Genomic DNA, 18,790 nt, shown 5'->3' with positions numbered 1-18,790 from the left:
TTCTTCTCACCAAAACATTCTAGCTAGCTTCAAACTAGCACAATGATATGGGGCAACTGAAAAATAGGTGCTCGGAGGCGTTAAACTGGCTTTCATGTTGTATGATTTAATAATTATTCAAGCTAAGCCCTATTAATATGTGATCTTTGCCAGCTGGCATATGCATAGACTCCTATTACAGAGCCTGCATACCAATGTCTTCAACAAAAGGCTTCTCCACAATGTTCAGGTTGGTCTTGGGACCAGTACTGTTAAACATATTCATTGATGACCTGGATGAGGGGAGAGTACACTGTCAGCAAGATGATGACACACAATTGGGAGGAGTGACTCACACACCTGAAGGCTGTTCTGCCATTCAGCAAGATCTGGACAGGCAGCAAAGTTGGGCAGGGAGAAATTCAGTGAAACATAAATGTCAGTCTTGCATGTGGGAAAGAACAACCCCATGGACCAGTACAATTTGAGGGCTGATCTGTTGGAGAGCAGTCTAGGGGAAAAGGACTTGTAAGTCCTGGTGGACGATGGGATGACTATGAGCCAGAAATGTGCCCTTGTGGCCAAGAAGGCAAATAACATCCTGGGGTGTATTAGAAGAGATGTGGCTAGTAGATCCAGAGAGGTTCTCCTTCCCCTCTGCTCTGCCATGGTGGATCACAGAATGTTAGAGGTTGGAAGTAACCTTGAGATGTCATTCAGTCTAACCTCTCTGCCAAAAGCTGCATCTGGAATATTGTATCAAGTTCTGGGCCCCTCAGTTCAAGGACAAGGAACTGCTTTAAAGAGTCCACCAAAATGCTGAAGGGAGTGGAACATCTCCCTTATGAGGAAAGGCTGAGGGAGCTGGGTCTCTCTAGCTTGGAGGAGACTGAGGTATGACTTCATGTTTAAAAATATTTGAAGGTTGAGTGTCAGAAGAATGGAGCCAAGCTCTTTTCAGTGATGCCCAGTGATAGGACAAGGGGCAATGGGTGCAAGCTGGAGTGTAGGAGGTGCCATGTGAACATAAGGAAAAACGTTTTCACTGTGAGGGTGACATAGCCCTGGAACAGACTGTCCAGAAAGGTTATGGTGTCTCACTCGCATTCAAAAGCCCCCTTGATGCATTCCTGTGTGACCTGCTCTAGGGGTCCTGCTCTGGCAAGGATGTTGAACTAGAAGATCTCTCAAGGTCCCTTCCAATCCCTAACATTCCACTCTCCCCAGTTCTGTGATTCTGTAGTCTCACCTTGAAGGAAGTGTTTTCCTTAGGCACAAATAGATTAACTTACCTTGGTACAAAAAGGTTGTGCCAGCTTAGTCACCTGCCCGAAATTTACAGTGAAATAATAAATTTTTTAACAACAAAAAAAAAACGTGTACAAAGATGGTATTGGTGAGAAGAGAAGTAGTTAACATGAAAAATATGGGAGCAGTCACTAGTGATAGTAATTTTCTATCTAATAAGAACAAAAGAAGGCAAAGGCAAAATTTCCTGGGACTTGGCTACCAGCACAGTCATTTTCCAGAGAGATAATTTTGCCTTTTTAAACCATGGCATGCAGCAATGAAACTGGAGTAGAGTGTTCTACTATGGAAAAATAAAGCTAGTTCCCATAAGATCATTATCTAATGTCAGTGATCTAATTTGCATAGAAGTTTGGAAACGGTGAAAATCCTTCCACATCTAAAAGACATATATGTGCATTAGGAAATTGACTGTTATGATGGGAAAACTTAAGCCCTACGTTTTTATGATCTTGGACATTTTATGTGAAATAGTCATGTGGCTCTAGAGAATATGCCTCAAGGTCATGGAATGCCTTACCAAGCAATCTGTAGCTTGCTTTTGCTGCTGCAGCAGCACTGGTAGTAGAAGTGAACTTGCTCATTTAGTCTATATGGCCATGGAAGAAGCAGTGGAACACGAAATCTAGACATAAAAGCTCTGAGACAGAAAGCTTTTTATTTTTTTTTAATGGCTCTTGGCCCTCAAGAGCAATGACCTTTCCATTTATTGATCCTGGCCATGAAGCTTTCATGAGCATTGTTTATAGCTTGACAGTTCAGACAGTGTTTGCTACTACTCACTTTTACTATCGTACTTCACGTTCCTGTGAGGTTTCCTTTTCAGAATGGAGAACTGGCTGTTTTTCATTTGGCTGCCAAGAAAAGCTATACTTGGTGTCAGCACCTGTGCAGGACATCAAATTGCAAGATCTCAAACCCAGCAGAAGAGAAACTTTAAGACTGCCCATTTGTACTTGCCTGCCTAAACAATGAGAGTCTGCTCTTCTCTGGCCATACAAACACAGATTTTCTGTCCATCTGAATTGTTCAAGGAACTCTGGCATAGCTCTTCAGTGAGTGCTTCACGTGCAGTGCTGGCCTGAGTGGAATTCTCTGCTTCATTCATGTAAATATACCATTATAGGTTCAGGAATTTGTGGATGTCAATGTTATTTGACAGCTTCCTTCTGTAAAACCCATGTTAAATTTGTTCTTACCATCTCACCCACGCTATGTTTTCACATAAAACTACTAAATTAGGACAGAGGTCTCATAATTTATGGCAGAGGTTTGATCAGACAGCCAGAACTTACCTTGTTGCTGGCTTGAGAGAATCACTGCATCTTCTGGCTGTGAGCTTTCAAAGTCTGGCTGCATGGTTTTCTAGAGCCTGTAGCATGCCTCCTTGTGCTGCTTTTGGAAAGCTAAAGGATGCAGACAGGTGTTCAAGTATGCAAAGCTTTCCTGGAGAAAGAGACTTGTGATCCAGTGGTGTGGAAACTGTGGGACTCTCCAGACCAGCTTTGCTTCCTTCAGTTTAGAAAGTAAAATACATCTTGGAAGTGAGTTCTCTTCTGTTGAAGGAAAGAGAGCAGCAGCAGCAAGGGGAGAAGGGAAGAAATTTTTTCTGACACTGTGCAGTATTATCCAGTAGAACTCCATGAGGCATGATAGCATTCAGGTAAACAAAGCTGACAGTCTGAAATACTAGATACTTACATAGAGGCAGCTTGTTTGTTAGCTACTATAGATATACTGAGGGAAAATCTGTGCTAGTACTGCTAGACAATGCTGTGGAAGGCTGTGTTCATACTCTGTAATGACCTGTCTTGTGGTGAAAAAAAGACATTGCTTTGATTTTAATTGTTTTGTGACCTCCTGGAATTCAGTAATTTTTCAGTATCAGTTTCTAATTGGTTACCTGAACTACATAGCTGCCCCCAGGCATTTTTAATTCTAGGCCAGTCAAAGTTCATCTTGCACTGGCTGTCTATTCAGAGAAACTAAGCCATAAACTTACTGTCCTTCAGTATCCAGTTCACAGGTAAAAATTAAATGCATGCAAACTCTGTTTTTATTTCATAGAAATGGATTTTTTGCTTAAATACAATGTGCAAGAGTGCAATATTTTTTTGTCAACTTGTTCAGTGGAGCATCCACAACATTCATTTGATCATAACTCAAGGAATCTAATCAGACTGTTTCAGAAAGATTCACCAACTGTATTGGCTGTTGAAAGTGCTGTAAGATGAGTGCACCTCATTCTGCTGGCACAAAAATTTCTGTGATGCTAAGACTCCTGCCTTGGTGCCACCCTGTGCTACTGGAGAGGGGCAGGCAATGTTTAATGATTAATTGGCAGAGGCAGGAATTATAAAACCAGAATTATTTTTATTTCCCCAAAAGCCCCATCCTCAAACTATGTACAAAACTAGTTAAGGTTTATTTACAGGTTCTAATTTTTGTTGGGAAATCTTTCCAACGATGCTTATAGGCAAGCTTAGGAATTCAGGAATGTCAGGAAATGGAAGAGGCTAAGCTGCAAGATGGCTTTACCCCACTTATAAAAAATGGCTGAGCAGAGAACTTAGGGAACAGCAGATTTTACTCACGGAGGTGAAGTAGGGATTTAGCAGTGATCCCTGCTGAATTTCTCTGCAACAGCCTCTGAAACTGCAAGCTATAGCTGTTGGGGAGGGGAAATTCATTGATGCGAGATGATATCTTCCAAAATTAACATTGTTTATTTTGCTACTCAGAACTCTCACCACCCCTGACCACTGATTTTAATAATAATTTGGTTCTTACACGATCATGGAAACATTCTATGGATAATATCTACATCTAGTAATAGCCAGCAAAATATATGAACATTAATTGAACTGGAAGAGAAGGTTACTTGGTCAAATGCCACCTGCAGTCAATATGCCGCTTGCCCAGTAGGTGGGCCCAAGCTCTTCCTGCTCTATGGCAGAAGGCAATAGAGAATCACAAAGAGGCATTTAAGCATTTACTCACAGATTATTACCCTCATGGGGGCTAGCTACAGTCCAGACAGTGCCCAAATGCTTTCAGGGGGCTCTGTCTTGTTGGACATTGAGACTTGAATCTTGCCAGCTTCTGGGGAAAGGACATAGACATCTCTGACCTTGTCTCCTGGCTTCTTCTGGATGATCTGTACATATGTCCAGGGATTCTAGGCAGATGTTGTGCAGAAGGCAGATGTTGTGCAGTCTCAGCACCATGTCACACTGGCCACACAGGCTGATCGTGTGCAGACACCCAGGGTCTGCTCCTGGTAACTCACAGCAGTGGAGTTCACCAGGCAAGCAACAAGGCAGTGTGCAAGAGCAGCAGGGCTGGGCACAGCAGAGAGAGCAGGCAAAGAGCAGGGAAGCAAAAGCAGGTTGTTCACCTGCCTATCTCCTTTTATCCATGTGGGCTGAGATTAATTGCCCTTTTGACACAAGCATAGCCAATCAGGGTGGCAGTTAGCCAAACCTTACCATATTAGGCAAAGCCACAGGCTCACTTTTCCCTAATTTGGGAAGAGCACAGGCCTTGCACTAGGCAGGCACAAGCTAAGTGTGTGTACCTTACACCACAGGACCCTGGGCAGGCCAGCCTCAGTGGCGACAGGTTCTTTCGTGTCTGTTTCCCATGCTTGCCTCTCTGGTGGAGCAGAAAAGCATGCCTAAGCAAGGCAGGACATGTGTCAGCCTATTTTGGGCCTATCAGGCCTAGCACAACAATATCCATATTGGGGATCCACGTGGATAAAAACCTGCAAAGTCAAAGCGTCTCAGACACAGCTTCCCTGAGGTAAAGATCGTGGGTGGCATTGTCTTAGAATGCAGTGAAAAAAAGCCAAACTGCTGCCGCGTTCCCCAGCTCAGGGTAGCAAGCACAAAGTCAGGATGTGGTGTGGTCCAAGAGAAGCCAGGTCTGGGTGCTGCTGGCAGCTCTCTCTGGAATGGACTTAAGGACTTGCTGAACTTGCAGACTTTTCGGGGAGCAGAATGAGCTGTGCAAGAACGGGATTGCTCAGAATGGTGAGACAGCAGGGACCAATGCAAAAGGAGGAACCACACACTTTTTTTCTCACTCTATTTAGAGTCTTTTTCGAGACAATGTGTCTGTTGCCTTATATATACTGTGCACAACGAATCCAGCCAACCACCAGCCAGTTCCAGCACAGGCTTTCCCACGAGTCAGTGCATGTGTGGAAAGGGTGCCTTTTGCTGTTCCCCTTTCAAGCTTACAAGCAGTTTTCAGGCTGCCTTCTCCCCCCATTCAAACCTCCAGAGACAGAGGTGAGGGAAGAAGGGATTTGGAGTGCCCCACAACAAACGTGCAGGCATTCTGTGTCTGGTGTGTGCTGACACAACCTCCCCCTCTCAGGACACACCAGTGATGCTGCCATTCACTTCTGCAGTCACAACTGACTGTCTTGTGCTGAAAAATGATGAGCTAAATAACCGTTTTCTTTAGTGAAAGGGAAAGTGTCAGTGGCAAAGCTCTGAGAGACTTACAGTAAATATTTAATAGCTTCCCTTTTTCATCGCCAAAAGATGGCTGATCCTGCAGTATTTATTTCAGGCATACTATAAATAAAGCATGTGGGTGACAGCAAACTGCAAGTGAGGTGAATTCAGTGGTTATTGTAAAGTGCTTTCTTTTGTCTAAAGCTGTGAATAGTAACCAATTGTGTTCATGTTTTAGGTCTGCTGATAGGCACATGTTAAATCTGAACCAGATTCAGGCATGTTTATGCTCAAAGAATTAGAAGAGAGTGTCTCTCCCAGTCTAAGAGTAAATTAAAATGGTATAAGCGATATTGATGAAAACATGATCTGAGACAGGAGTACTCAGACTGTTCTGTAGAAACATTTCCTAAAAGAATTGTAGGAGATTATTAGTAAAAGCAAACAGAAAATGAAAATGTGGATTTGGGTAATTTCTTTTCTCTTGCTTTTACTGATTCCATTGCCTTCATCAGACTAATGGCATTTTCATTCATGAACTGCTTACATGCTGGAATTAGAGCCCAAATGATTGTTTGGGTTTTTTTTGTAAAGAAACACTAATGCCAGTGGTAACTTGATAATGTTTGTGTTCAGCATTATTAATATATCTCCTGAAATTCATGCTTGGAGTGACTTAGTATTTCCTGGTTGTGCCTGTTTTTCTGACTGCAGTCTTAAATTGTGGAAGCTGAATGCCCAGTATGAAATGTCTGCTCCTTGACAGAGGCTGCAGCAACACTTTTTACACTTGGGCCTCTCACCTAGGACTCAATAGCTAATATAGTAGCACTTAGGAGCTTGGGGAACAAGGGCCATATTAAGACTCTGTAAAAGATCTCTGAATTACTTGATGCAGAAGACTGGATTAAGGATATGAATGCCTGCCAAATATCAGAACATAGTGTTCGATGGCTCATCCTTAAGTGTTGATGAAGATGTGCCATTTGCATGTGATCATATTGCCATAGAAATAGAGCCTGAAATTAGATGACAATTAAATGAAGATAAAGATTTTTTTTTTAATTAAGCTCTGTCCTTTAATCATTTCCCAAGAGTTCCAACAAAATTATGTTTATTTCAGTATGATTGTCAGCAGGATTTAAAGCTTAAAGGAAGAAAATACAGTCTAAATATCAGAAACAAATTCATTTAAGGCTTCCACAACATTAGATATTCCCTGTGACATTCACTGGAATAACTATGACCTAGATTGGACCAAGTGCAGAGATCTGTGACCACATGAACCATCTGTGGTAGAGCTCTTCACAATTTATTCAGTTGACACCCTACTTAGTAGGTGACTGTATGTACCTGCACTCAGGAGAGGTATTACAAAATCTACATTTAGAGTTATAGGAGAAGCAGAGGACATGAACAGCTGCTTTACTAAATCACAATGTATGTAAATTCAAAATTTGAAGTAGATTAGTAGAAAAAGAGAGGAGCACTAATGGGGGCATGTGACATGTGATGCTGGTTAGTTTATTTGGCTCAGACATGTGACTCTAGACATTTTGAGAGCCATCTGGCTCAAATAACCAAGATTTCTTCCCCAGGCTTCTAATGATGCTGCTTGCTCAAATTATTAAAAAAAAGATACATCCTAGCAGTGGATTAAGGAAGGTGCCAGGTATTAGTGTGAGCTGAGACAGGTGCCATCTCTCCTTGTGAAATGGAGGTGAGTCCTAGCACATGCCTAGTTGTCTGTACACAGGTATGATCTGGGGGTGCTGATTGATACCCGCCTGAACATGAGCCAGCAGTGTGCCCAGGTGACCAAGAGAGCCAGTGGCATCCTGGCCTGCATCAGGAATGGTGTGGTCAGCAGGAGCAGGGAGGTCATTCTGTCCCTGTACTCTGCACTGGTTAGACCACACCTTGAGTACTGTGTTCAGTTCTGGGCCCCCCAGTTTAGGAAGGACATTGAGATGCTTGAGCGTGTCCAGAGAAGGGCGACGAGGCTGGTGAGAGGCCTCGAGCACAGCCCTACGAGGAGAGGCTGAGGGAACTGGGATTGTTTAGCCTGGAGAAGAGGAGGCTCAGGGGTGACCTTATTGCTGTCTACAACTACCTGAGGGGTGGTTGTGGCCAGGAGGAGGTTGCTCTCTTCTCTCAGGTGGCCAGCACCAGAATGAGAGGACACAGCCTCAGGCTACGCCAGGGGAAATTTAGGCTGGAGGTGAGGAGAAAGTTCTTCACTGAGAGAGTCATTGGACACTGGAATGGGCTGCCCGGGGAGGTGGTGGAGTCGCCGTCCCTGAGGCTGTTCAAGGCAAGGTTGGACGTGGCACTTGGTGCCATGGTCTAGCCTTGAGCTCTGTGGTAAAGGGTTGGACTTGATGATCTGTGAGGTCTCTTCCAACCCTGGTGATACTGTGATACTGTGAGAGGATGGTAGGACCTGTTAGTAGTTGCTAGGCCAGGGTTTGGATGGGACTGTGAGTTACTATCTTTGAGTAGTAACATTTAATGGTGTTAAAATTTAGTGAGCGGATTTTTCTTTTCCATGGAAGATAAAGTGAAGTATCCATGTCAGTTACTGTAGTAAATGTAAGTGTGCTCCTTACGTAGGCAGATTGAGTGCACCACTGCTTACACTCACTGCAGTGTTCTTGCTACTTTTAGAAAAGATCCTGGAAACTGTGGTATATATGCCAAGGCTTTAAAGGGCAATGAAGTTTTCATTACTACAAGGTTCTACTTGAGGATTAGAACTGTTCTAAGAATGCACATCATTTCCTGTCTTCCCCCCTGCCCCAAATACCAGATTTTAGAGGTGAAATTAAAAGTTGCTGTTTCAGTAGTCTGAGAAATACTCTTTGGATGAGCTAAAGATAACCTTTATGTGAATCCTTTCATATATTCTAATGCGTTCACCTTGGAAAGGTTAAGAGTAGTATCACAGGTGCATCTCACCAGACTTAGCAGGCAAGTTACCAAATACACATGACAGTTGTAATCTTCCAGTTACTGGTTGCATTCTGCAATGAGAAAATCAATACATAACACACAATGTTATGGCAGACAGGAAGGTCAGAATGTATTAGGCCTGGGAGCTTTTCTTATTGATTAACACTGATTAACATAAGCATGATCATATCAAAATGTCAATTACACACTTGAAGTTAATTGGAATGGATGATATAGTATTTTTTAAAAGTGGAGTGAGAAATTGTTCAATCAGATAAAATACTAAGGCTTAACTAGATCAATCTTGTAATATGTTGTCTGTGCATGTGACATATGTAGTTTCCTTTGGATCTTTTTTACTGTGGTGTTTCTTGCACACCAGCCACTATAAAAACTGTCAGACCTCATTCTTTCCCCCCCAACAAATTCTTAAGCATTGGTGGCCTCTTTGTTTCTTATAGTGAGAGCAGAAATACACCAAAGTCCATTTAGGCTGACTTTGATGCATCTTCAGAAGTTGGCCACCTCTTCGTGTCTGTATTCTCCTTGGCTGGTGTCTGTTGCAGCATGGCAGTCTCCAGTGCTGTTCTGAAATCTGAACTTGGATGACTTGCAACCTTTATGGAACCTGTTAGGCAAAGAGTTGCAGAACTGCAGTGAATGCTGATGATACAAAGGTGATCTAAGTCTCAGGTACTGTCTGCATGGCAGGTAAAAATTAAACTAGTGAAATCACTGTGAATCATTTCAGCTATTTTTCAGCTAAAGGACTTGTATAAATATTTGACACTTCATTCTCTTTAACATCTCTCAATCAGTATAATAATGAATTCACTGATAAATGAGACAACATATCTGAAGGTTATATAGTATTCAGCTTTGATCTCTTTCTAATAATTTTGATTGTATCCAACCTTTGACTTCAGATTCTGTAACACCATTCTCTGTAGCTAGGAAATCCACACTCTGCACTTAGCCTACTCGTGATGGAGGTGAGAATAGTAGTTTCCTATTTGTAATCAATAGCTCTTTGTCTACTTCTAAGTGTTTGGAGTACTGTTGTTTTGCCTTCACTGTGCTACAAGTACCACTTCCATTCATCTTAATGTTTCTCCAATTATTTTAAAGCAGGATTTGCGAGGGACATCTCATGCTTTTATCTGATCAGTCATAGCCATAAAAACATGTAAAGGAAAAGTAGAAAGAACCCATATCATCCCTCCCAAAAAAGCCTGTATCAGCCTAGTTAAAATGCATTTCACTTGGAAATCCTGTACCATTTGAACTGTTATTATGGCTAAATAGAAAAGCTGTGCAAAAATTCTGTAATGAAATCTGCAGCCAAATGTGAATTTGTATTGACTTGACATTAAAAGTTCAGGTAAGTAGCATTGTGATGACAATCTATGGATGAATAGTCTTGAGCAAAACTAGTAAAATAGCATCATTAATCTAAAAAACAAACACCTTAGCTGCATGAGATTTGAATGATAATACCGTGATGACAACAAGGTTTTGCCAGCTGTATTGCTAAGTGGTCTGTTTGGTAACTCAGTGTGGTGGTTTGGATGTTATCCACCCCCCCACACTTTTGAATTTGCCCCAGCCAACTCAGACGGGCTCCAGGAATATAAATGAAGCTATTTATTTACAAGCAGCACAATATACAAGCAGATATTTACAATATATACAGTTATATACAGAAATATACAAGGAAAAGTAATACAGAAGCACAACTCCCCTCCCAGAAACCTGAGTCCCCAGGAGGGGCTCTCAAACCACCTCAACACCTCCCCTTGCCCTCTCAACCTTACCCCAATCCTGAGAAAAGAATAGAGGTGCAGCCAAGAGGTTAAGAAGGAAGGGTAGTGGCAGTGAGGTTAAGGAGATGTGGCTTGGTCTGAAGACAAAGGCAGAGTGAGAACAAAATGGAGAATGTTATCTAATGCTTTACTTCTTGTTCCCAGAACTCTCAGCGAGACTGATGAGGGAAGGAGACACAATTGTTTTCCTTTTCACAGCTAAATTACCTAGTTCTTTTTACCAAAACATTCTAGCTTGCTTCAAACTAGCACAATCATCATCAAAGCAAGCCCGTTATCAAATTCTTATTATTTACTTAGAAACAAAACCTGAAACAATGTGTTTTTCCGACAGTGCTGGTGGCAATATTTCTACATGCAAATTAAATCCACGACGGCATAGGCAAGTTCTGTAACTGGCTGAAATCTCCTGTGGAAGAACCCACATTCCTTCATGGCTTGCCAGAGTTTTTGATAGTGATAAGGAGAGGAAAAGTTTGCAATTTTTTTTAAATAGTGCAAAGACAGGAAGAAGAGCACAGCAGAAAAAATAACCTGTATGAAAATAAAAGATGTTCACACTTCACTGCTTCATGCTTCAACCCAATAGGTTGATGTAGATCTTGTTGGGTGGGTGCCCCACATGTGGCTGACATCTATGCTTACTACTCTGGAGAGCTGTCACACACAGAGCAGAGCTGCAGGAATGCTACCAGAGCCTCCCTTTGCTCATAGAAGCTGCCGAGGTGGAGGACTTCTAGGGTTGTACGGAGTCACGGAAGAGAAGGTGAAGGCATCTGTAGTCAGTTACTTCATTGAGGAGGGAACAGGCTGGAGGATAGAATGTGGGGCAGATAAAAAAAAGAAGGGACTTTACTCAGAAGGGAGGGATAGCAAGACTGTGTCAGGCCGTATCTTGAGTACTGTGTCCAGTTCTGGGCACCTCAATTCAAGAGAGATGTTAAGATACTGGAATGTGTCCAGAGAAGGGTGGCAAAGCTGGTGAGAGGCCTGGAGCACAGCCCTGTGAGGAGAGGCTGAGGGAGCTGGGGGTGTTTAGCCTGGAGAAGAGGAGGTTCGGGGAGGCTGTAGCCAGGTGTGCATTGGTCTCTTCTCTCGGGCAACCAACAACAGAACAAGGGGACACAGTCTCAAGTTGTGCTGGGGGAGGTCTAGGCTGGATGTTAGGAGGAAGTTCTTGCCAGAGAGAGTGATTGGCATTGGAATGGGCTGTCCAGGGAGGTGGTGGAGTCACCATCCCTGGAGGTGTTGAAGAAAAGCCTGGCTGAGGCACTTAGTGCCATGGTCTAGTTGACTGGATAGGGCTGATAGGTTGGACTGGATGATCTTGGAGGTCTCTTCCAAACTAATTGATTCTATGACAAGATTTAAGAAGATGCAATAGGCACTGTGCAGATGCTGCAGAAGTAGAGACCAAAAGATTAGAATCTGCTTTTTGAACATTTTGTAATCCATACCCCTTTACAGAAATCTCAAATCTACACATAACTGTCTCCATTTCTCTTCCTTTTTTTCCTTTTAAGAAAAAAAATCTACATCTTCTTCTCTTTTTCTTTCTCTTTCTATCCCATATTTTTTTCATCTGCCCCTGACTCAGATCCCTCCTGAGAGAAAATGGATGTTTCCTACTTCCAAACAAATTATTTCATAGATTTTTTAAAATCACAGCTTCCCATTAGGTTGGTGCCATTTATGCATAAGTTTTTGTCCTTGTATTGCTATGGGTATGAGCATTGGGTTTGTAAAGCCTAATTGCCTGCCCTGCAATCCGAGTGCAGCAAATGCAGGCAAATAATTAAATCAGTCATCCATCCGAATGCTAATATTTGCATTTGCCATTGATATATAGAGAGCAAAACTGCTGATGGAAATACTGTTCCATTTTGTTGCAGGCACAGAATATATTCTGAGAGAGGTCTCATCCTAGCCCTGGAGCAATCTCAGTTATATTTGAAGTACTCTGAAATGTTCAGAGGTTGGTTTGTTTGTTTCTTTGTGGTTCTCACTGAAACCACCAAGTCTGTCTGCTTATGTCCCAGGCACAGCTTAGAGAATTAAGCCATGGTGTCATGAGACTCAAGATTTTCTGTGCAAAACATAGGAACAAGAAGAAGCTTCTGTCTAGGTGCTTAATTCACTGTTTAGCTGAAGATTTAACTGACACATTACTGATCATATAACTTAGTAAATGGCAACCTTGAATCAATAAGCATGAGTAATATTTAGTCTGCCCCTTTTTATGTCTCTGAGAACTCCTAATAAATTGCTAGGAATGTTATGGCATTAAAGTGGATATATATCAGCAGCAAATTCTTCATGCTCTATTGTTTTGCATCCTGCCATATGATGACTGACTCCATTCCAGAATAATGCAATTTCAATTAAGTGATAAATAAAATATGTTAAATGTTTTATAAGCATTTCTAACCCTAATCTAATCTGGTTTATTACCTTTCCATGCACTTGGTCCCTTTTCATTTTCTAGATGTTGAAATATTAAGATGCAATTATTAAAATGCTAAGCAAGGCATAAATAACTGCTTATGTGTAATAAAATGAAAGCAAAATCTTACTATAAGAAAATAAATGTTGACTGGTGAAGATCTGGAATATGAAAAAAGCCACATGAAAATAAAGGAGAGCCAGTAACTCTTAGATCATGTCACCTCTCTTCAAATACAGTGTTGTACTTCCCCAGTGAGACAGGTTAATAGTGCCTCTCAGAATTCTTTGGCATCTCTTCCTTAAGCAGGTAGCTTCTCTTAATGCAGCTGGTGCCTACTGAACCTCTGTTGGGAGTGCAAAGATAGCAGGACCCTTCAATCAAAGAGGTAGGTGGGAACAAATAGAAATGTTGACAGTCATATCAGCAGTGCTATCAAAATTGAACTGTGTTTATCTTGATTTTGAACTTCATTAAGAAAGAGGATTTGTATTTAGGGAGAGGAGAAGTGTGTCTGTAGAAAGGAGGAGATGTGGTCCCCATCCACAAGAAGGGTCGGATGGAGGAACCTGGGAACTACAGACCCGTCAGCCTGACCTCAGTGCCAGGGAAACTGATGTAACAGGTTATCTTGGGGGTGATAAGAGCGCACCTAAGAGATGGCAAAGGGCTCAGGTCCAGCCAGCATGGGTTTAGGAAGGGCAGATCCTGCTTTTCTAACCTGATCTCCTTCTATGATCAGGTGACCCGCTTGGTGGATGTGGGGAGGCCTGTGGATGTGGTCTATCTGGACTTCAGCAAGGCCTTTGACACTGTCCCCCACAGCAAACTGCTGGCTAAGCTGTCAGCCCATGGCTTGGATGGCAACACTCTGTGCTGGGTTAGGAACTGGCTGGAGGGCCAGACCCAGAGTGGTGGTGAATGGTGCCATATCCAGCTGGCGGCCAGTCACTAGTGGTGTCCCTCAGGGATCAGTGCTGGGCCCCATCCTCTTTAACATCTTCATTGATGGTCTGGATGAGGGCATGGAGTCAGTCATCAGCAAGTTTGCAGATGACACCAAGCTGGGGGCAGATGTGACTGAGTTAGAAGGCAGAAGGGCTCTGCAGCGGGACCTTGACTGCCTGAACAGATGGGCAGAGTCCAATGGGATGGGGTTCAATAGCTCCAAGTGCAGGGTGCTGCACTTTGGCCACAACAACCCCATGCAGAGATACAGGCTGGGGTTGGAGTGGCTGGAGAGCAGCCAGACAGAGAGGGATCTGGGGGTGCTGATTGATACCTGCCTGAACATGAGCCAGCAGTGTGCCCAGGTGGCCAAGAGAGCCAATGGCATCCTGGCCTGCATCAGGAATGGTGTGGTCAGCAGGAGCAGGGAGGTCATTCTGCCCCTGTACTCTGCACTGGTTGCCAGGGGAGATTTAGGCTTGAGGTGAGGAGAAAGTTCTTCACTGAGAGAGTCATTGGACGCTGGAATGGGCTGCCCGGGGAGGTGGTGGAGTCGCCGTCCCTGGGGCTGTTCAAGGCAAGGTTGGACGTGGCACTTGGTGCCATGGTCTAGCCTTGAGCTCTGTGGTAAAGGGTTGGACTTGATGATCTGTGAGGTCTTTTCCAACCCTGATGATGATGATACTGTGATGTTAAAAACATGCCAGAATGATGTATTTGCTCATCATTGAAAGTATTTTGATTTTTTTTTTCAGATTGAAATGAGGCTTTTCTTTCCAGTTTTAACTTTGAAAATACAGAAATAAATGTCTAAATGCTGAAAGTAATTGCTTCAGGAAAAAGGCTGGATGAAACATTTCAGAATCAAATATAAAACTGTGACAGTGAAATTGGACTTTCTTCCACTTCATAGCCCTGCTAAGCAAAGTACTCTTCCTGAATGCTTGGAATAAAATAATTTTGCAATCAGTGGATTAAAATGTAACCTGGACACATATGATTGCAACAGCACCATCACACTTGAAAAGCAAACTTGTGTAGCTGCAGGATCTGATTCATCTAGCAAAAGAGGAATGGAAAATAAAAATGTTCTGAACTGGCAGCTGTTTTTTCCCTGAGGACTAATGGCTCTGATGTAAATAATCACTTTACTCTGTAAGTGCATACACTTTAATTCCACAAATTGACTTTACCCCTTCTTCCCTTTTCTCTAGTGCAAACCTCTGCTAAATCTAGTAAGGGCTTCGTCATCCTGTTTTGAAATATCATAGCTGTAAATATCCAAGGCAGAGTTGTTGTAGGAATCTTATTGTTTTAAAATGACATCTCAAAACCTCAAAGTCAGTGTGAAATAAAAGTCTTGGTTGAATAGCACTGTGAAAGACAAATGTATCTTATCCATAATGTGCAAGAAATACAGCTTTTTAACATTGTCTTCTGTGGTCAGGTAATGGGAGAGGGAAAACAGACATAAATTAACAACTGGAATCATAGAATTATCCAGGTTAGAAGAGACCTCCAAGCTCATCCAGTCCAACCTATCACCCAGCCCTATCCAATCAACTAGACCATGGCACTAAGTGCCGCATCCAGTCTTTTTTTGAACACCTCCAGGGATGGTGACTCCACCTCCCTGGGCAGGCCATTCCAACACCAATCACTCTCTCTGTGAAGAACTAGTAGCCTGGTAAATAAATTCCTTTGCTTCAATACAAATATTCTGTCGCTCTACATCAATCATGGAGTATATGGTTGGTTGCTATACCTCAGGACATGACATACAATGTTCACGGTACTGAAAAGCATTAGCACTAAAATTTATAATCAATGAGCAGAGCAGAAAGGACCCTTGGTGTCTGCTCTCCCCACCTCTGAGTATGCCCAAGTCCTTGCGTGTTAAGTTCACAGAAATAACTGCATGTACCCAGTAATGACACCAATGGAAGGAGGATCAGAATCTCCCCCTAAGTCTTTGTCTGTTCATAAATTGTCACAGTCAGTTTTCAGCAACTCTGGCTGGCCTGGGCTGCAGCTGGTTGTTGCTTTGGGTTGTTTTTTGTTTTGTTTTCCTTTTTGCTGTCTTCCATGATAGATGGGCATGCTTATGAATATGATTTATTGTTTCTCTTTTTAAGGTAAAATAGTGGGAGGAAGGGTATGGCACTCCTGAGGGAAGAAGAGTTAGTAACCCAGCTGAGGAAACTTTGTTCTAGGCAGATAGTGAGTAGTTCTTGTTCTTAGTAGTTGATTAGTTCTTGTTCTTAGAAATTTATGGTATGTATTTCTCAGATAATCATGTCTCAGGGGTATATTATGATACATTTCAACTGTGAGTATCAATGTAACTGCCTCTTACAATTTTCTATCCCATTGCTTCAGGAGCAGTTTGTCAGTGAATTTCTCAGGTTACTTACCTATTGTTAAACAAAATGCCAGTTTTCATTGTCCCTTCAAAATGTGTTCATTTTCATAACATCTCATTGTGAGGTAGACATATATTGTACTATTTTTCAGCTCTCAGAGTAATGTAATTTTCATCTCTTCTATGTGAAAATGTTCAGGTTCCCGTAAGGATTACTTTTTCCTTCTCGTTGTTCATTTTGGTTTGGTTTTGTTTCTTTCAGGAGGATGTTAAATACTATGCATGTTCTCACAACACATACATCTTCACTTACCTGAACATCCTAGAGTGCTTCACTTGGCATTTGTCACTGTGCTTTCTTTGTTGTTCCAATGAAAGGGCAAACTGTGTTTTAAATCATCTTGGCGGGGCTTATTCTTGTTTTTTTCAATGCTTATGTACATATATTTGTCAAATACAAGTGAAAGGCAGGCATTTGGGATGGAGTGTGGTTGCCTGAAATGAAGCCTGTTTCTTCCTGCAGAAGTTTAATTTATGGCAGTTGCTATACTCTTTCAGCTCTTAAATAAGGAGGAACAGATCTTGAGATGCCTCACTACTGCAGTTCAGTGTCTGCATTTTAAAACACCTTTAAGACCTTTTTTCCAGAATGGTACCCAAACTTGAATTTAGCTAGTTGTGGCTGATTGCCAGCTATGAAAACACAGTTTGTCACAAGGTCCTGGAAGATGGATGATCTCCCAACTAACTGTAACTGGTGGCTTTTCAGCATTCAGAGAAACTATTTGAAACCTTTTCTCATGTTTAAAACCCTTGTGAATGAGATACAGAAAAAGCACAATGCTAACTACTTAGAGTCTTCTTAGCTTTCAATCCTGATGAAGCAGCATTTTAGCATCAAATTAGAGCTGAAAAATAGGAATCCAGAATGTTAATCTTCTTTTTTTCCTTTTGGATCCCCAGGTCTAAACGCCCAGTGCCAGTTTCCACCACGGCACCCAGAATTGAGTCTCCCAGGGCTGTAATTCCCCACCAGCAGGTATGTGACATATTTCTCCTTAGCCAAAGCTAGTACCATTTTTGTCTGCAGTAGTGAAGATAAATACTTACCACAGAAAACAGGTTTTTCCCACCTCAAGGAAAGTAAACATTGAATGAATGAAAAAGCAGCAAGAGTTTTTGATGTCTTTTTGATCTGTCTTTTGCTAATTTCTGATTAGCAGAGCCAAAGCATCCAGCCATCCTCTGAGATATGATCTAGACTAACCCATTCTGAGCAGTGTGCTTTCATCTAAGATGCAAGAGCCTATCAAAGTTTCTCAAAAGCTACATTTGCTCTTGTAGATACTTGGGGGGAAAAAAATCAGACTGTGTCTCAGTGTATCCAAATCCTGATGACCGACTTGGAAAGAGGACATGAGGAGATGTGAAGGCTTGTATCATATTGCATTCTTGTCACATGATTCAAAAGACATAAGAATAAAAAATAAAGAGGATAAGTAAATTGAATGAATATCAACAAGTGGCAGAGGAAATGGATGGCTTGGTTTCTGTTGTCAAAGCTTTTCATCTTCCATAAAATAAATGTACACATTATAATAAACAGCATTCATTGACTGTACGTGGCAATTCATCGCTATCTTTGGAAGGCCTGAAAAGCAGAGATACCTGAAAGATAGTGTGCATCTTGAGGCTGGGTAGGACGGTTGTGTGTTGCTGATACATTTAATTAGGTAAATGGAGAGGAGGTAAAGTTCCATTGCTGTAATTTTATCCCTTCTGTGAGTAGCAGTTTCATCCCTAGTGTGCAGTATAAGAAAGGAACGCTGAGGATCAAAATACTTGGGGAATTAGGTGGTGTTCTACTGTTTGGCAGTTCTGACTTCAGTAGATCAGTTTTAAGTAATTTTCATAATTGCCATGCCTTTCAAATTCAAAGCTCAGAAGGTAACATTGTCCCTGTAACAGCTACAAATTTCTTCAAGCTAACAGAAGACAATGTACCTAAGGAGAATCATTTGATTCAGTTCTGTTTTGCCAAATTGGAGGTGAACCTCTCTGGCCATTTATCAGTTGGGACAGAAATAATAATGTTATTTTGCTATAGAGCTTGTATTTTTTTTTGTCAAGTGAAGATGAAATTAAGAATTTATATTGCTCTAAGTTGTTTCTGCTTTTATCATTGTTCCATAAAGGTTATCTTAGAGGAAGTTATTGGAAGAGATACCAAACAGTACTGTGAGATTCCTAGAACAAAAAAAACGTGTCATTGTTTTAGTTAGGCTGGTGTTTGACTGCACCAGCAGAGCAGCAGGGACAGGAAGGAGAAGAGAGTGCTTTCCCTCAGAAACAACACAAGGCATCAAGTCGACATGTCTCTTCAGAGTTATTCTCTAACACGAGACTGACAACTGTCTTTAGTCCCTGTGCAGCTACTTCCTCTACAGGCACCAAAAAAAAAAGCTATTATAGATTAAATTTTCATGACTTTCTATTAGGTGAGTTTCTT

At 41.9% G+C, this 18,790-nt stretch overlaps 1 protein-coding gene across 2 annotated transcripts in view; it reads left to right on the top strand.

Annotated features, from left to right (window-relative positions):
- Nucleotides 1–18,790, top strand: part of LDB3 (LIM domain binding 3) — a 141,209-nt gene that overhangs the window by 44,317 nt on the left and 78,102 nt on the right. For both annotated transcript variants that reach the window (XM_064145113.1, XM_064145112.1), the window contains exon 4: nucleotides 17,245–17,320. In XM_064145113.1, coding sequence (XP_064001183.1) covers nucleotides 17,245–17,320 — 76 coding nt within the window. The remainder of the gene's footprint in view (nucleotides 1–17,244; nucleotides 17,321–18,790) is intronic.

The sequence above is a fragment of the Pogoniulus pusillus genome, chromosome 6 (assembly GCF_015220805.1).
Source record: "Pogoniulus pusillus isolate bPogPus1 chromosome 6, bPogPus1.pri, whole genome shotgun sequence".
Lineage (NCBI taxonomy): Eukaryota > Metazoa > Chordata > Aves > Piciformes > Lybiidae > Pogoniulus > Pogoniulus pusillus.
This window is presented reverse-complemented; position numbering and strand designations above follow the sequence as displayed.